The sequence below is a fragment of the Apium graveolens genome, chromosome 10 (assembly GCF_009905375.1).
Source record: "Apium graveolens cultivar Ventura chromosome 10, ASM990537v1, whole genome shotgun sequence".
Classification (NCBI taxonomy): Eukaryota; Viridiplantae; Streptophyta; class Magnoliopsida; order Apiales; family Apiaceae; genus Apium; species Apium graveolens.
This window is the reverse complement of record NC_133656.1, coordinates 218,753,185-218,766,228: the sequence shown is the minus strand read 5'-3', so window position 1 is coordinate 218,766,228 and position 13,044 is coordinate 218,753,185. Positions and strand designations below refer to the sequence as shown.

General features: G+C 37.4%; 1 protein-coding gene across 1 annotated transcript; it reads left to right on the top strand.

Moving 5' to 3' along the window:
* The first annotated feature begins 11,976 nt into the window (after window positions 1–11,976).
* Window positions 11,977–12,720, top strand: LOC141691825 (uncharacterized). Its single transcript, XM_074496578.1, has 2 exons — window positions 11,977–12,142; window positions 12,461–12,720. The coding sequence occupies exons 1-2, from the start codon at window positions 11,977–11,979 to the stop codon at window positions 12,718–12,720; spliced, it is 426 nt and encodes a 141-aa protein (XP_074352679.1).
* Window positions 12,721–13,044: the final 324 nt, after the last annotated feature.

Here is a 13,044-nt window from a genome sequence, read left to right as displayed (position 1 = left end):
CACCAACCCAAGACGAAAATAGTTACTTATCACATTTCAAGCAAAAAGCGTGGTTTCTTATCTAAGAGATTTCTTATGCACCTACGGTCTTATAGAAAGAGTATATAAGCTGTGAGGTTACGTAGTATCTCGACTGTAAGGAACGTAGTATCTCGACTGTAAGGAAGATGAGCGGTAACGCGAATCAACACTTTGATTCGTGTGGCCTTTGACAGAACTCTTTTAAACCTTGATAACTTGCTTGTTTTCTTACTTCCTGGGGATACTCGTTTCTTTGCAAAACTTATAGTTTATTTAGCACCTATAAGGTGAGATACGGGAAATTGACCATACTGCTTTGTCATAGGAAATAATGACAACATTGGCGACCAAGGAGTGGCGAAAGCAATCCAAGAACTCATAAATAGGCCTTATTCTTTGGGCTACTCTTAGTGGTGAAGGTCTCCCCTCATCCGGCTCTCTGCAGGGGAATCTCCACTCACTGCTTCCCCTAATATCCTCCCTTGCCTTTGTAGATAGATACAAGGATTCGATGATATCGGAGGATCAGTTTCACGAAAGAAAAGCGTTTTATAGTTCTGTGTGACAGTGTTCTTTATACTTTTTTAAAACAACGGTTCAACGCTCATTGACAGGGTTCAAAGAAAGGGTGGGAAAGTCAGGAAGAAACAGATGTAGAAATAGAAACATCTTCCGAAACGAAGGGGACTAAACAAGAACAAGAGGGATCCACCGAAGAAGTAAGGAAATGAGTGGCAATATCTCGATCCCAGAAAGCAAAACTTTCTCCCGCTCAGCACGTACTTCACCACACCTCTTGGCTTACGGGCAATCTACCTTTCAGTTTCTTTGTACAAGACGGCAGCGGCTGGCTTACTTTCCTCTGCTCTTACTCCCGCGCTCGGGAAAAAAGGAGCTACTAACACTGACTACTCTCTGCTATCTTTTACATTACGCCATTAAGGAAGCAAACTCTTAGTATCGGATTGAGAGCTGTGGTTCGGGATCTCCTGCTACAAAAACTACTTCAGTCTAATGCGCCAACCCTGGGTCACGAGCTGCCTTAAGGCATGCCCTTACCCCTAATCCTAAGCCCTTACCGGTAAAGAGCCAAGCAGCTGCTATTTGAACAACGGATATGGAGACAGCGTATGATTTCAAAGTGGAGAAAGATAGGCTTACCATGTTCCATCAATAGCACCTAACCTATGCCGATTTTGGCGGACCGTGCTCCATCCCGGTGAACTCATGCGGTTCCGACGTGCCCAGAGGCCAGAGGCGAATCCGTTCACGGTCCGTAGGACCAACACCATTCGAAGGTGGGTGGCCCGCCATAGATCGAACAGTCCCATTGAGTACATATCATTCATTTGCAAAGAAACTGGTCTTCTTTGTTCTGGTGGTCGACAATCAGCTCTTATGCGCAAACAGCTCTTTTTTGACTTACTAATAGCCCTACGGAAAATGTTGTAGTTAGCTAATGTGTAGCTAATGCAGAGCAGCAAGTGTAGCTAGGGGCTAAGGTGCTAAAGTTGCTATTGAAGCTAGGAGTTCTTGTTCCTGCTTGAGCGAGTAGTTCGGGGGAAATGTTGCTAAGAGCTCTACTGTTTTAGCAGTTATTGTAGCTATTGTTGTTTGAACTAAGCAAGTGTAGCTAACCTCGTATTCTGTAGCTGAAAGCGCTATTCAATGTTGCAGTTGCTTCTAACTATTAGCTCTTTGTCCGGTAAGTTATCTTTTAGTTGCTTGGATACGTAGTTAAAGCAGAAAAGCGATGTATAACTTTATAAGCATATACAGTATAGTAGCAAATAAACCGTTGCTAGGATGCCAAGAGACTCTACTGGGGCGGATGCCTCCTAAAGAGTAAGGGAGGTGTGCGAAGGTAGGCTCAAGCTAAGATTCTGCTCGTGAGCGTAATCGTATAAGCCTGCCTGACTGTGAGACCGACTGGTCGAACAGAGACGAAAGTCGGCCATAGTGATCCGGGAGTCCTGTGTGGAAGGGCTCTCGCTCAACGGATCAAAGGCTGTTGTTACCTACTGTAGGACCTCCGCCCCCGAAGCGAAGAAAGAGGAGCAGGAACAAGAGGTTGTCCTCTCCCGGCCCAGTAGTTCCGCAACTACTACCGTGGTTGTTGCCAACGGGGATCCCCCGTTCCGAAAGGTTACTGGGTCGGCCGTTAGGTCCAAAGTTCCAAAACTATATATATTAGTTACATAGAGCATTCTATTGCAAAACCTAAAATCATCGTGAAGATGCATTTGATTTCAAAATTAAACATGCTAAATACATATCCTCGGCAACTGATAGCATGCTTGCATCAATATATTAGTTGAGACACACTCCGATTTGTTTGCTTTCTATACACAATATCCTATGAAGCAACTTTAGCTGTGATTAAAAAAATAAAATATTTTTATACAAGTTCGTACATATCCATGAAATCTTTGAACTAAAATCTACCGATCTAAACCAAACTACCAAGCCATTAAAATGAACACAAGCTTTCTAATTATAAATAAACAAGCATGTTGACCGTCAATAACCGACATGATTCCGTCACTAGTCAGAAGCTAGCTAGCTAAACTCACTTTTAACTAACATGATAACAAACTAACCTATCAGATTTTCTAAATCATAACAAAAAATTCGAGTAAAGCAACTTTAACAATAAAATTGTATTCATGTTCACTAAAAAGACCAAATATTTTATTTATTCTACGAAGTTTGGAGCAATATGTCAGTTAACTATAGGTTTCTATACAAAACGTAATAAAATCATAAAAGCTCGAATTATGTGTGCTAATATTTGATTATCTAGAAATAGAATAATTAAATGATCTTTTAACCCTAAGATCAACTTCTATTTTTAAATTCTGACAAATTTCAAATTTAAGCTCTCTAAAATTCTAATATAGAATTAAGATTTTCTATTCTAGACTAGAGTTAACAAAAATAAGAAAAATAATATATTAATCCACTACATAATTAAAAAAATTTGCATTGGAGTTAACAAAATTAATTTATTAATATTTTTATTCTCATATGAAATCAATATTTTTGTACTAGAGTTAAACAATTGGATAAGATTTAATTCTACTATATAATTAAAATTTCTACACTATAGTTGACAAAATCCAATAAATAACATTTCATTCTACTATGGAATCGATATTTATTCACCAAACTTTAGTAAAATCAAATAAATAATATTTTTAATTTTACAGAAGAATCAAAAGGTCTATCAATTGAAGAACATTAGATAACAAAATATCTCATAGAATCCAAATAATAGGACCTCTCAAATTATGAGTGAATCAAACTTCACAATTAGAACTTCCTATTATTTTGATTATATAGCAGAATTATTGACATCAAATATTAATACTAAAAAAATAAACCTGATTATCAAAATTTATAACATTAAAATCAAAAGGTCAAATAACAAAAGTTCACTTGAAACAATAACAAATGTAATGAATATATACCTGCTACAACGCATTTGAAGAAGATGAAATAATCTTAGATAAAATCACCAATAAAGCTCACGAAATCGACTTGTTCACAACCAAATTAAACATATGATCATTAATCTCACTTGAATTGAAGACAAAATTAGTGAAATAGAGATCGATGTGAGAAAAAAAGAGATAAATAAGTAATTGATTGAAAGAGATCAACACGTGTATACTCTATCTATAGATACAACCGTTGATCGGCATATTATTATTTTTTCCAGTTTTTTTTTAACTTTATTGAATTGTAACTATTAGATCATTTTGTAGCCATCAGATAAATAATTAAATATAGGTCCAGATTAAATTATGGGGTTCTCTTTGTACCTCTATATAAGATGGTCCTATCTAGAATGATAGTCTATATATGTGTGTATATATATATATAAGTAGGCCTTTACTCCGTGGAGAACCATCTTATAAATCGTGGATAATTATTATTTTTATTATAAATCTCATCATAAATTGTAAAATTTTATTTTAAAAAATATAAAATTCGATGCTAATATAGAATAATAAATATAATAAAAAATTTAACAATTAAAATTTGATAAAATTACTTGATTTTAAATTTGATTCTACAGTGGAATAATTATTAATTTTTTTTAATAATTTCAATGATTTTTTAAATAAAAAAATTGTGTAACTTTGATTTTTAACTTGATAATTAAAATTTATAATTATAATGATGAAAAATAAAATAAATTATATATTATATATTTTTCAAATAACGGTTCTCCACAATTCTCTATATAAGAGGGTACTCCATTGAGTGCTACTCTATATAAGTAAATTTATAATTTCACATGAATAAAATATTTTATTAATTTTATATTTATATTGATGTATTTTATATAGATATAAAAGATTCAAATTGAATTTAAACAGCCCAATATCATTAAAGTTTAGGAATTAAAATATATCAAAATTATTTTTCGAATCTGAATGATAATCAATGTGAAAAGAAGTGTTGCCTACAAAAGCATCATGTAATTCCTTATCCGTGGGATTTAAATCATAATCGATTTGTTTTCTCTGATCTGTCACCCGACTGCATCAATATTAAGTCTCACTCGGATCTAATACTGCTGCTGCTCTTTTTTTTTTTTTTTATAACGTTTGACTTTTGGGCACTTTTAGATATTTTGACCATATAGTTAAAATTATAATTTTTAAAAAAATTTTTTTGTGAATAAAATATATAACTAAAATTTTAATTCAAAAAAAAAATTTAAAAATTATTATTTAAACATATGATCAATGAATTTAGAAACGTGTGCACAAAAGTCAATCGACAGATGAAAAAACAGAGGAAGTATCTTTAAGTTTTACCCGCCACCGGTCAAAAACCCATAACTTGTAGAATCTGCAAACCACTTCTAATAAAATGTACTAGATAATTTAATAATTTAGGATAGTAAATATATTTGTCAAGTATAATATATTTAATATTCACATAAATTATATAGAATAAAATAGGTTATTTGTAGATTTTATTTAGATATATTTAGTATAATTTTATATGTATAAAAATTATATATTTTGAAAATTTATCTATTTTATGTGAAATTTTGTTTCGTGTTGTGTATATATCTTGAAAAATCAGATCCAACATTAATTATATTCGTATTTTTTGTGTTTGTATTTTTTCGTGTTCGTGAACCGAATATTCCCATCCAAACTCATTCATATCGATTTAGGTTTTTCTGCACTAATTATTCGTATCATTTTATACTATGTCCATGTGTCGTACATCAAAAGCTCAACTCGCATACATGAATATAATACTAGTATTTATATTGCTACAACCGACAAATCTTGTAACAAAATTAAAATTATATTGTCGAGACAAAAAAATATTTTTTGTTAAATAGTGATGTAAAACAAATTCTAAATATTATGTAAACTATCAGGTCAAATTGAATTCGAACTCGCTTACGACTTCTCAAATCCGTTTTATACTAGGGATATAGTCATGTTTGGTTCGTGTTCGTTAAGTTTAAATGATAAACGAGAGTTAGCCTAGTTATTTGAATCGTCTTAAAAGGGTGTTCGTTAAGATTAAATAATAAACGAGAGTTAATCCACCTCTTCGGCAAAAACATGTAACTGTCGTATCTACAACTTATACGAGAAAAATAAAACATTTAACGGTTGTATTTACAACTTATATGTGATATATAATTATATATCGAGGCCATTATACTAATTTTCAAATTTCACTTTTTTATGTTATATTCATCTATTACAATCATTAACTCATGTACTTTATAAGTTACATTTTAATTTTATTTTAAAAATATATTATAATGTATAAATTATAATTTACCATACACATAATCAATTTATAAAAATTTATAAGTAAGTTATACGTAAAATTATCAAAATAGCTAAATAACTTATAAGATATGATGTGTATATCAGTTATATGATTATTTTTTTTAAAAAAATATGTCTTAATTTATATTTTTTAAGAAGTTTGATATACATAATAAATCGAGTTTGATTCGATTTTTTTTTTGGACACCTTGACATGTATTTGAACATTTGGGTTAAAATTGATTTTAATTAATCTTTGCAGATCAAATTCAAGTCCTCCTCGAAACAATAATAGACCCCGTGTACACATGTAACACATCTGCTTGTAATAAGTTAAACTCGTTAGGAGTTGTTAATGTTTTGACCGATGAATAAAATGGGGGTTTGGGTAGTTTCTTATTTATTGCCATAATCCACCGATGAAGACTTTGGAGCTTCTGCCATAAATTTCTGAGATGGTGTCCTTACATTATCAATTACACCTCCTCACCATATATACTTACACAGATGGATACAGAAAGACAATTATTAATGATTCTGCCTCCAACACTCTCTCCAAATAATTATTTCTAATAAATATCAAAACACTTTTGGGAAATCCTGTTACTATCTGCAATTCGATGTGATAATCCACATACCTTGACTTTAAACATAGTAGTAACATTCACTTGACAACTCATTGCGATCAATCTTTCTTTTTTTTTTATTTATCATTTAACTTTACTGCAAGTAATTTTAATAATAAAAATAATATTTTTAATTTTTTCTTCTGAATATTAATATATTGTATAATTTTATTCAGAAAAGAAAGTAAAACAATAATTTTAATTTTACTAACTGTAAATATATTTTGATATATATATAGAAAAATTACTATACAGTCAAAATATTTTGATATATATGTAGAAAAATTAAACATCAATATATACATAAAAGAATTGATGGGGGTATGGACGGTTTTCGTTACATGTGTTCATGGTACACGTTAATGATTTAGATGGCAAAATTTGATTGCTCCATGAACCATTACAAAATTCTTCATCGATCACAATGACGCAACGAGCCAAATTATAAAAATTGTATAAAAATTATTGAATAGAACGTGTTTATAAACACAGAACAAACCCAATTATAAAAACATTTTCAGATCCATTTGTGAGGTTACTCACTCGTTTCGATATACATATATATCCACATTAGAAATAAATAGAAATAAATAGAAATAAACGAATTATTTCAAATTAGTTGTTCATTATAATTTTCAACGTAAGTTTTATTTTTAAAATCAATTTTAGTTCATATAATTGTGATTCATATTTTCAAGTTTAATCATATTCCATATATTAGTGTTAGCTATGTGCCTAATAAATCTCAACGAGCGAAAACGCATTAGACGACTATACTATTGAGCCGAATGCCCAACATAACTACGGATCGAAAGCCCACAGAGCTCCGCATGCCGAGGCTCATTACTTCTCCAACAGTTAGGATTATACAATCATAACGCCCCATTTTCACTCCTTTTCATTACTCAGCTGTAACGGACGAGCATTCATGGCTGATTTGGGTATAAAACCCCTGGAAAAATAAGAAAAAATGATCACACATACATTCTCTCACATACTCTCTACTTTTCTAGTATTCCCAAACTCCACACTACATCCAGATTCTTATTCTCACACCAGAGGTGAATCGAGGGGGCAATCTCTTGCATTCTCTTCCTTTTCAGGTAGATACCGAAGACAGTTCTTAAGAATTTGAAGGTCATTCTATCAGAGCGAAGGAGATCTAGGCGTAACATTTGGCGCCGTCTATGGGAATACGAGAATTATAAACGAGATACCGAGAAGATGACGAACACAGTTCATGAACACTCACCGCCACCTCGCTTCACTCCTCACGACGGGGGACAAACGTCCTATGTCCTCCTTGGTGGATGCCGATGGAGTCATCAAGTTAAGTCCCGAAAAAGAGGCTTTGTTTCTCAAATTTTGTGCGGAAAAATTAGCCGCGGAGAAGGGCAAAGCAAAAGTTGATCAAGCCGATAAAGAGGTGGAGGCCAGGGCAAAATGAAGAGAGGCCGATGCATTGCGATTGAAAGCCCTGCAGCTCCAGAGGGAAGAAATTGAGCTACTGGAGAAAGCACTGCGCGAAGCATTGCAAGCCGATGAGCCAGAAAAAACCACTAAACCAAGGAAAGAGCGGAGGGGGTACGACGAAGAAGACGAGTCTGACTTTGATTCGCACCTCACGAGGAAGCGAATGAAGCAACACTTTTCATCTGATTCAGAGGAAGAATTTGATGGGTCCCGAATCAGACTAAATCGCCAGGAAAAAGGCCATGTTCGGTGACAGAAGGGTCGATCGAGAACCGATTGTGGCGGAAGAGATCGGGCAATACCGACCTCCCCCGGGCGAGGAAAGGCAGTTCCCGAAGATGATCGAGTTTAATGGAAAGGGCGATCCGGAGGACCACTGTGAAAAATACTAATTGCTAATGATTGGGGTGGGTCATAACGACACCAAACTTAGTGAAATGTTCAAGACCTACTTGAAGGGATCAGCGTCGATGTGTTACAAGTCCCTCAAACCTAGCCCATCGGGTCATATGAGCAATTGAAGAGAAAGTTCCTGAAGTACTATTCACACATATGTCGAAAGGCGAAGGATACCGAGGCCTTGGTCCAACGTAGACAGAAGGCGAATGAGAAACTTGGGGATTATTTGGCTCGGTTCAAAGACGAAGCTGAAGTGGTCACAAATCTGGACAAAGTCAAGGCGATGGGCTTCCTTACGACGGGGCTGGACCCCTATAAAGGTAAAAAGATTTGCTCTTCTCTTTACGATTTCCCCCCAAATCCCTAAATGATATATATGTGAGGGGTGAGAACATTCAGAGGAAAATGGAAAGTATTGCGAGTTACAAAGATTCCCGAAGGGATAACAGTCGAATCGAGCAGAAAGATACGATAGCTCAAGATCTAGGAGTGACCGAAGGGATAGTAGGAAGGAAAGAAGAAAGGAAACTGACTGTGGGGCCGAACGGCGCCGAGATAGAGATTCAGCCGTATTCACCCCTATGAATACACCAATCTCCAAGATTCTCCATGAAATCAAGGGAAATCCTGGGTTCATTCGTCCAGCCAAGATGAAGGTCCCGAACCACAAGAAGAACCCCGACAGGTGCTGTGATTATCTCAGAGATAATGGGCATAATACTGATGAGTGTTACTATCTCAAGAAGCTTATCGAACGGATGATCAAAGAAGGCGAACTCAATCAGTTCGTCCGAGATCTGAGGGACAGACTGGGGCCGAAGGATAATTAGGAAGAACCAAAAGTTGAGGAGCCCGAACGAAGAGACATGATAAGGGGTGAGGTGAAGACAATTTATGGGGGCAGTGTGTCGGACAAAGAGATTAAGATGGCGAAGAAGAAGTATGCCCGACAAGTGTACAACCCCTATCAGTTCGGCCAGGCGAAGCCCCACATGCCCATGACTTACATTACAGAAGATTATGAGGATGTCATCCGTCCACATGAAGACCCCCTTATCATTAATCCTCTCATTAGACAAAACAAAATCTGGAAGGTGCTTGTGTATACTGGCAGCTCGGCCAATATCTTGTTCCAAAAAACTTATTGTAAGATGAACCTGGAGGGCGAGCAACCAGAGCCTTGCAATGAAGCACCTCTCTACGCCTTTGGAGGACACCCAATACAGTTCGAAGGTACGATCACTCTTCCTGTATTTTTGTAAAAATTACCATATACCGTTGAGAATCCAGTAAAGTTCTATGTGGTTCTGATCGAGAGTCCGTATAATTCCATTCTGGGAAGGCCGTTCTTGTCAATCTTCGAGGCGGTAGAGTCCATACCCCACCTCAAGCTCAAATTCCCAACTGAGAAGGGAGTAGGAGAGATGATGGGCGATCGCAAAACCGCCCGAATAATCATGCTAGAAGACTTAAAAAAGGACCAGGCCTATGAAAAGTTAGATGAAACTGGAAAAAGAAAAAGAGCCGAGTCTGAACCCAGTGAAAGCCGAGAGACCCTGAACATCGAGTTGGAGAAATTCGGGACAGATCGTTCAAGTCCGATTGCCGAGTCAGCCTCCGAAGTTGAAGAAGTTAAACTATATGCTAGGCATTCGGGCAAAATGGTTCGAATTGGGAGAAACATGGAAAAAGACCTGAAGGAAAAAGTTATTGCGGTGATTCGGTAGTACCATGATGTGTTCGCGTGGGGGACATAAGACATGCCTAGTTTGGATCCCCGACGACTAAATATTGCTTTAATGTGCAGCCCGAGGCCAAACCAGTAAAACAGAAGAAGAGGACCTTTGCAGCCGAACGATAAAAGGTCATTGAGGTTGAAGTGAAAAGTTGTTGGAAGCTAAGTTTATAGAAGAAATTGAGTATCATGATTGGTTGGCTAACATGGTGGTCGTTAAACAATCTAATGGGAAGTGGAGGATGTGCGTGAACTACACGGATCTCAACAAAGCTTGTCAGAAGGACCACTACCCCTTACCCAACATCGACCAACTGATAGACGCCATGGTCGGATACCAGGTACTTAGTTTTTTTATGCTTTTTATGGTTATCAACAAATTACCATGAACGATAATGATGTGCCCAAGACAACATTCATAACACCGAAGGGAACTTATGCTTATATTAAAATACCCTTCGAACTTAAGAACGCTGGAGCCACATTTCAGCGAATTGTGAATAAAGTGTTCAAGGAGTAGATTAGCCGAAATATGGAGGCTTACGTGGACGACATGATCGTGAAATCCATGTTACAAGATCATGCTGAAGATCTAAGAGAGTGCTTCGAGACTCTCCGAAGGAATAACATGAGGATAAATTCAAACAAATGCACGTTCGGAGTGGCAAGTGGAAAATTTCTGGGCTAAATGGTCAGTTGCCAAAGATATAGGCGAAACCAGAGAAAATTGAAGCAGTTATCAACATGGAAGCTCCTAAATGCGTGAGGGATATCCAAAAGCTGACCGGTCAACTGGCAGCTCTTCGGTGGTTCATCTCCAGTCAGCCGAGAAAGCACTCCCTTTCTTCTCCTTACTTAATAGGTCAAAGAATTTCAAGCGGGGCCTGAATTTCAGAAGGCACTTGAAGAAGTAAATAAGTATCTCCATAAGGCACCACTCTTAATGAGGCCTGATCCAAAGGAAACTCTTTAGCTCTACCTGGCCGTGTCCAACCAAACACTGGGAGCGGTACTAATAAAAAATCATGAGGGGAACCAACATCCTATCTTCTACGTGTCCCATGTGCTTAAGGATGCAAAAACAAGGTACCCCAATACCGAGAAATTCGCATATGGGTTGGTCATGGCCTCCCAAAAATTGTAACAATATTTTCAAGGCCAGACTATTCAGATCGTCACCGATCAGCCGTTGAAGAAAATTCTAACAAGGCCAGAAGCTTCGGGAAGGGATGTAGCTTGGTCCATCAAACTAGGAGAATACGACCTTGAGTTCACCCCCTAACGACGATCAAACTTTGGCAGATTTTATGGTCGAATGCACATTCTCTGGACTGAAGGACCTTACACCAGAGGAACAACTCATTCGGACCCCGAGAATATGAAAGCTTTTTGTGGACGGATCGGTCGCCGGGCAGAAGTGTGGGGACGGCTTAATCCTCTCCAGCCCCAACGGGTTTGAAATATGTCAAGCCAGATGGTTTGACTTCCCTCTCACCAATAATGAAGCGGAATACGAAGCCCTTTTGGATGGAATGGAGTTAGCTCGAAGCCTTGAGGCGAAGCATTGTAGGGCATTCAGTGATTCTATTGTGGTAGTCAAGCATTTTTCAGAGGAATATGAACAAATGGATCCTCGGACGCAGGCTTACGCCGCTTAGATAAAAGATTCTTCTTTGTCATTTGAAACTTTTGAGCTAAATCAGATAGGCAGGGAAAATAATAGTAGGGGGATGCCCTATCCAGACTAGCTTTGACTGAGAAACAGAGCTTGACCGGTTCTATCTATCTCACCGAAGCCAAAATGCCTTCAATCGAAAGGAAAGGCTGCCTTAAGATACACCAAGGAACCAATTGGATGACCTATATTCGAAATTTTCTGGAAAGAGGAATCCTCCCTTTGGACCTAATGGAAGCCCTAAAAGTAAAGTACATGGCATCAAGCTACACTATCGTCAATGGGAGGATGTATCGTCGATCGGTTAGTCAACCCCTCTTGAGGTGCTTAAATGTCGACGAACAACAAAAGGCCTTGGAAACGGTGCATGATGGGATTTGCGGAGAAAATTTGAACGGTCGGTCTCTTGCCTTTAAGATCCTTCGGCAAGGGTTCTTTTGGCCGACTTTGCGAGCCAATGGAATGAATATGTAAAGAAGTGCAAGCGGTGTCTGCTATTCGCCACCGTCCTGAAGCAGCCTTCCGAAGAAATATCTTCTGTCCTTAGCCCCATTATGTTCACTATATGGGTCGTAGATATCGTCGAAATTCTCCCTACTAGCACCAACATGCAAAATATTGCATAATCGCCATCGACTACATGACCAAGTGGGCCGAAGCCAGGACGTTATCCGCCATAATAAAAGAAGCGACCAAAAAATTCTTTTTTGAGCAGATTATTCTCAGGTTCGGGATCCTGAAAGTTTGTGTCTCGGACAACGGAACACAGTTCGATGGGAACAAGTTCCGAAAGTTTCCGCATCACTTCGGGGTTCAACAAATGTTCAGCTTGCGCATCCCCAGGGAAATGGGCCGATCGAAGCAGCTAACAAGATAATCTTTCAAGAAATCAAAAAAAAGTTAGGTGAAGCCAAGGGAAGGTGGGCCGAAGAGTTACCCTGGATCTTATGGGCTTACCGAACAACGCCCATGTGACAACCCGGGTCAAATCCCGAGCCTTTTTCAAAAACCGGGTCAAGTCCCGATTTCGAGTCCGAAATAAGCTGATGCCTACTGTCCCAAATGCAACCAACTTGGGTAATGACTAGCCCACCACAAGACCCTAAAAGATCATAATTTATTGGTGCACGTAGTAGTAGTACTTTGCCTTATAAACTGAACAGAAGTCCCAAATATTCTCGATGTGGGACTGGGGTGTTACAAACTTTCCCACTTAAACTCTCGACATCCTCATCAGGCCCGAACAGGCATCCCATAGGTCTGGATCATTCCTCTCTAGCCATTTTGGGATAATACCGG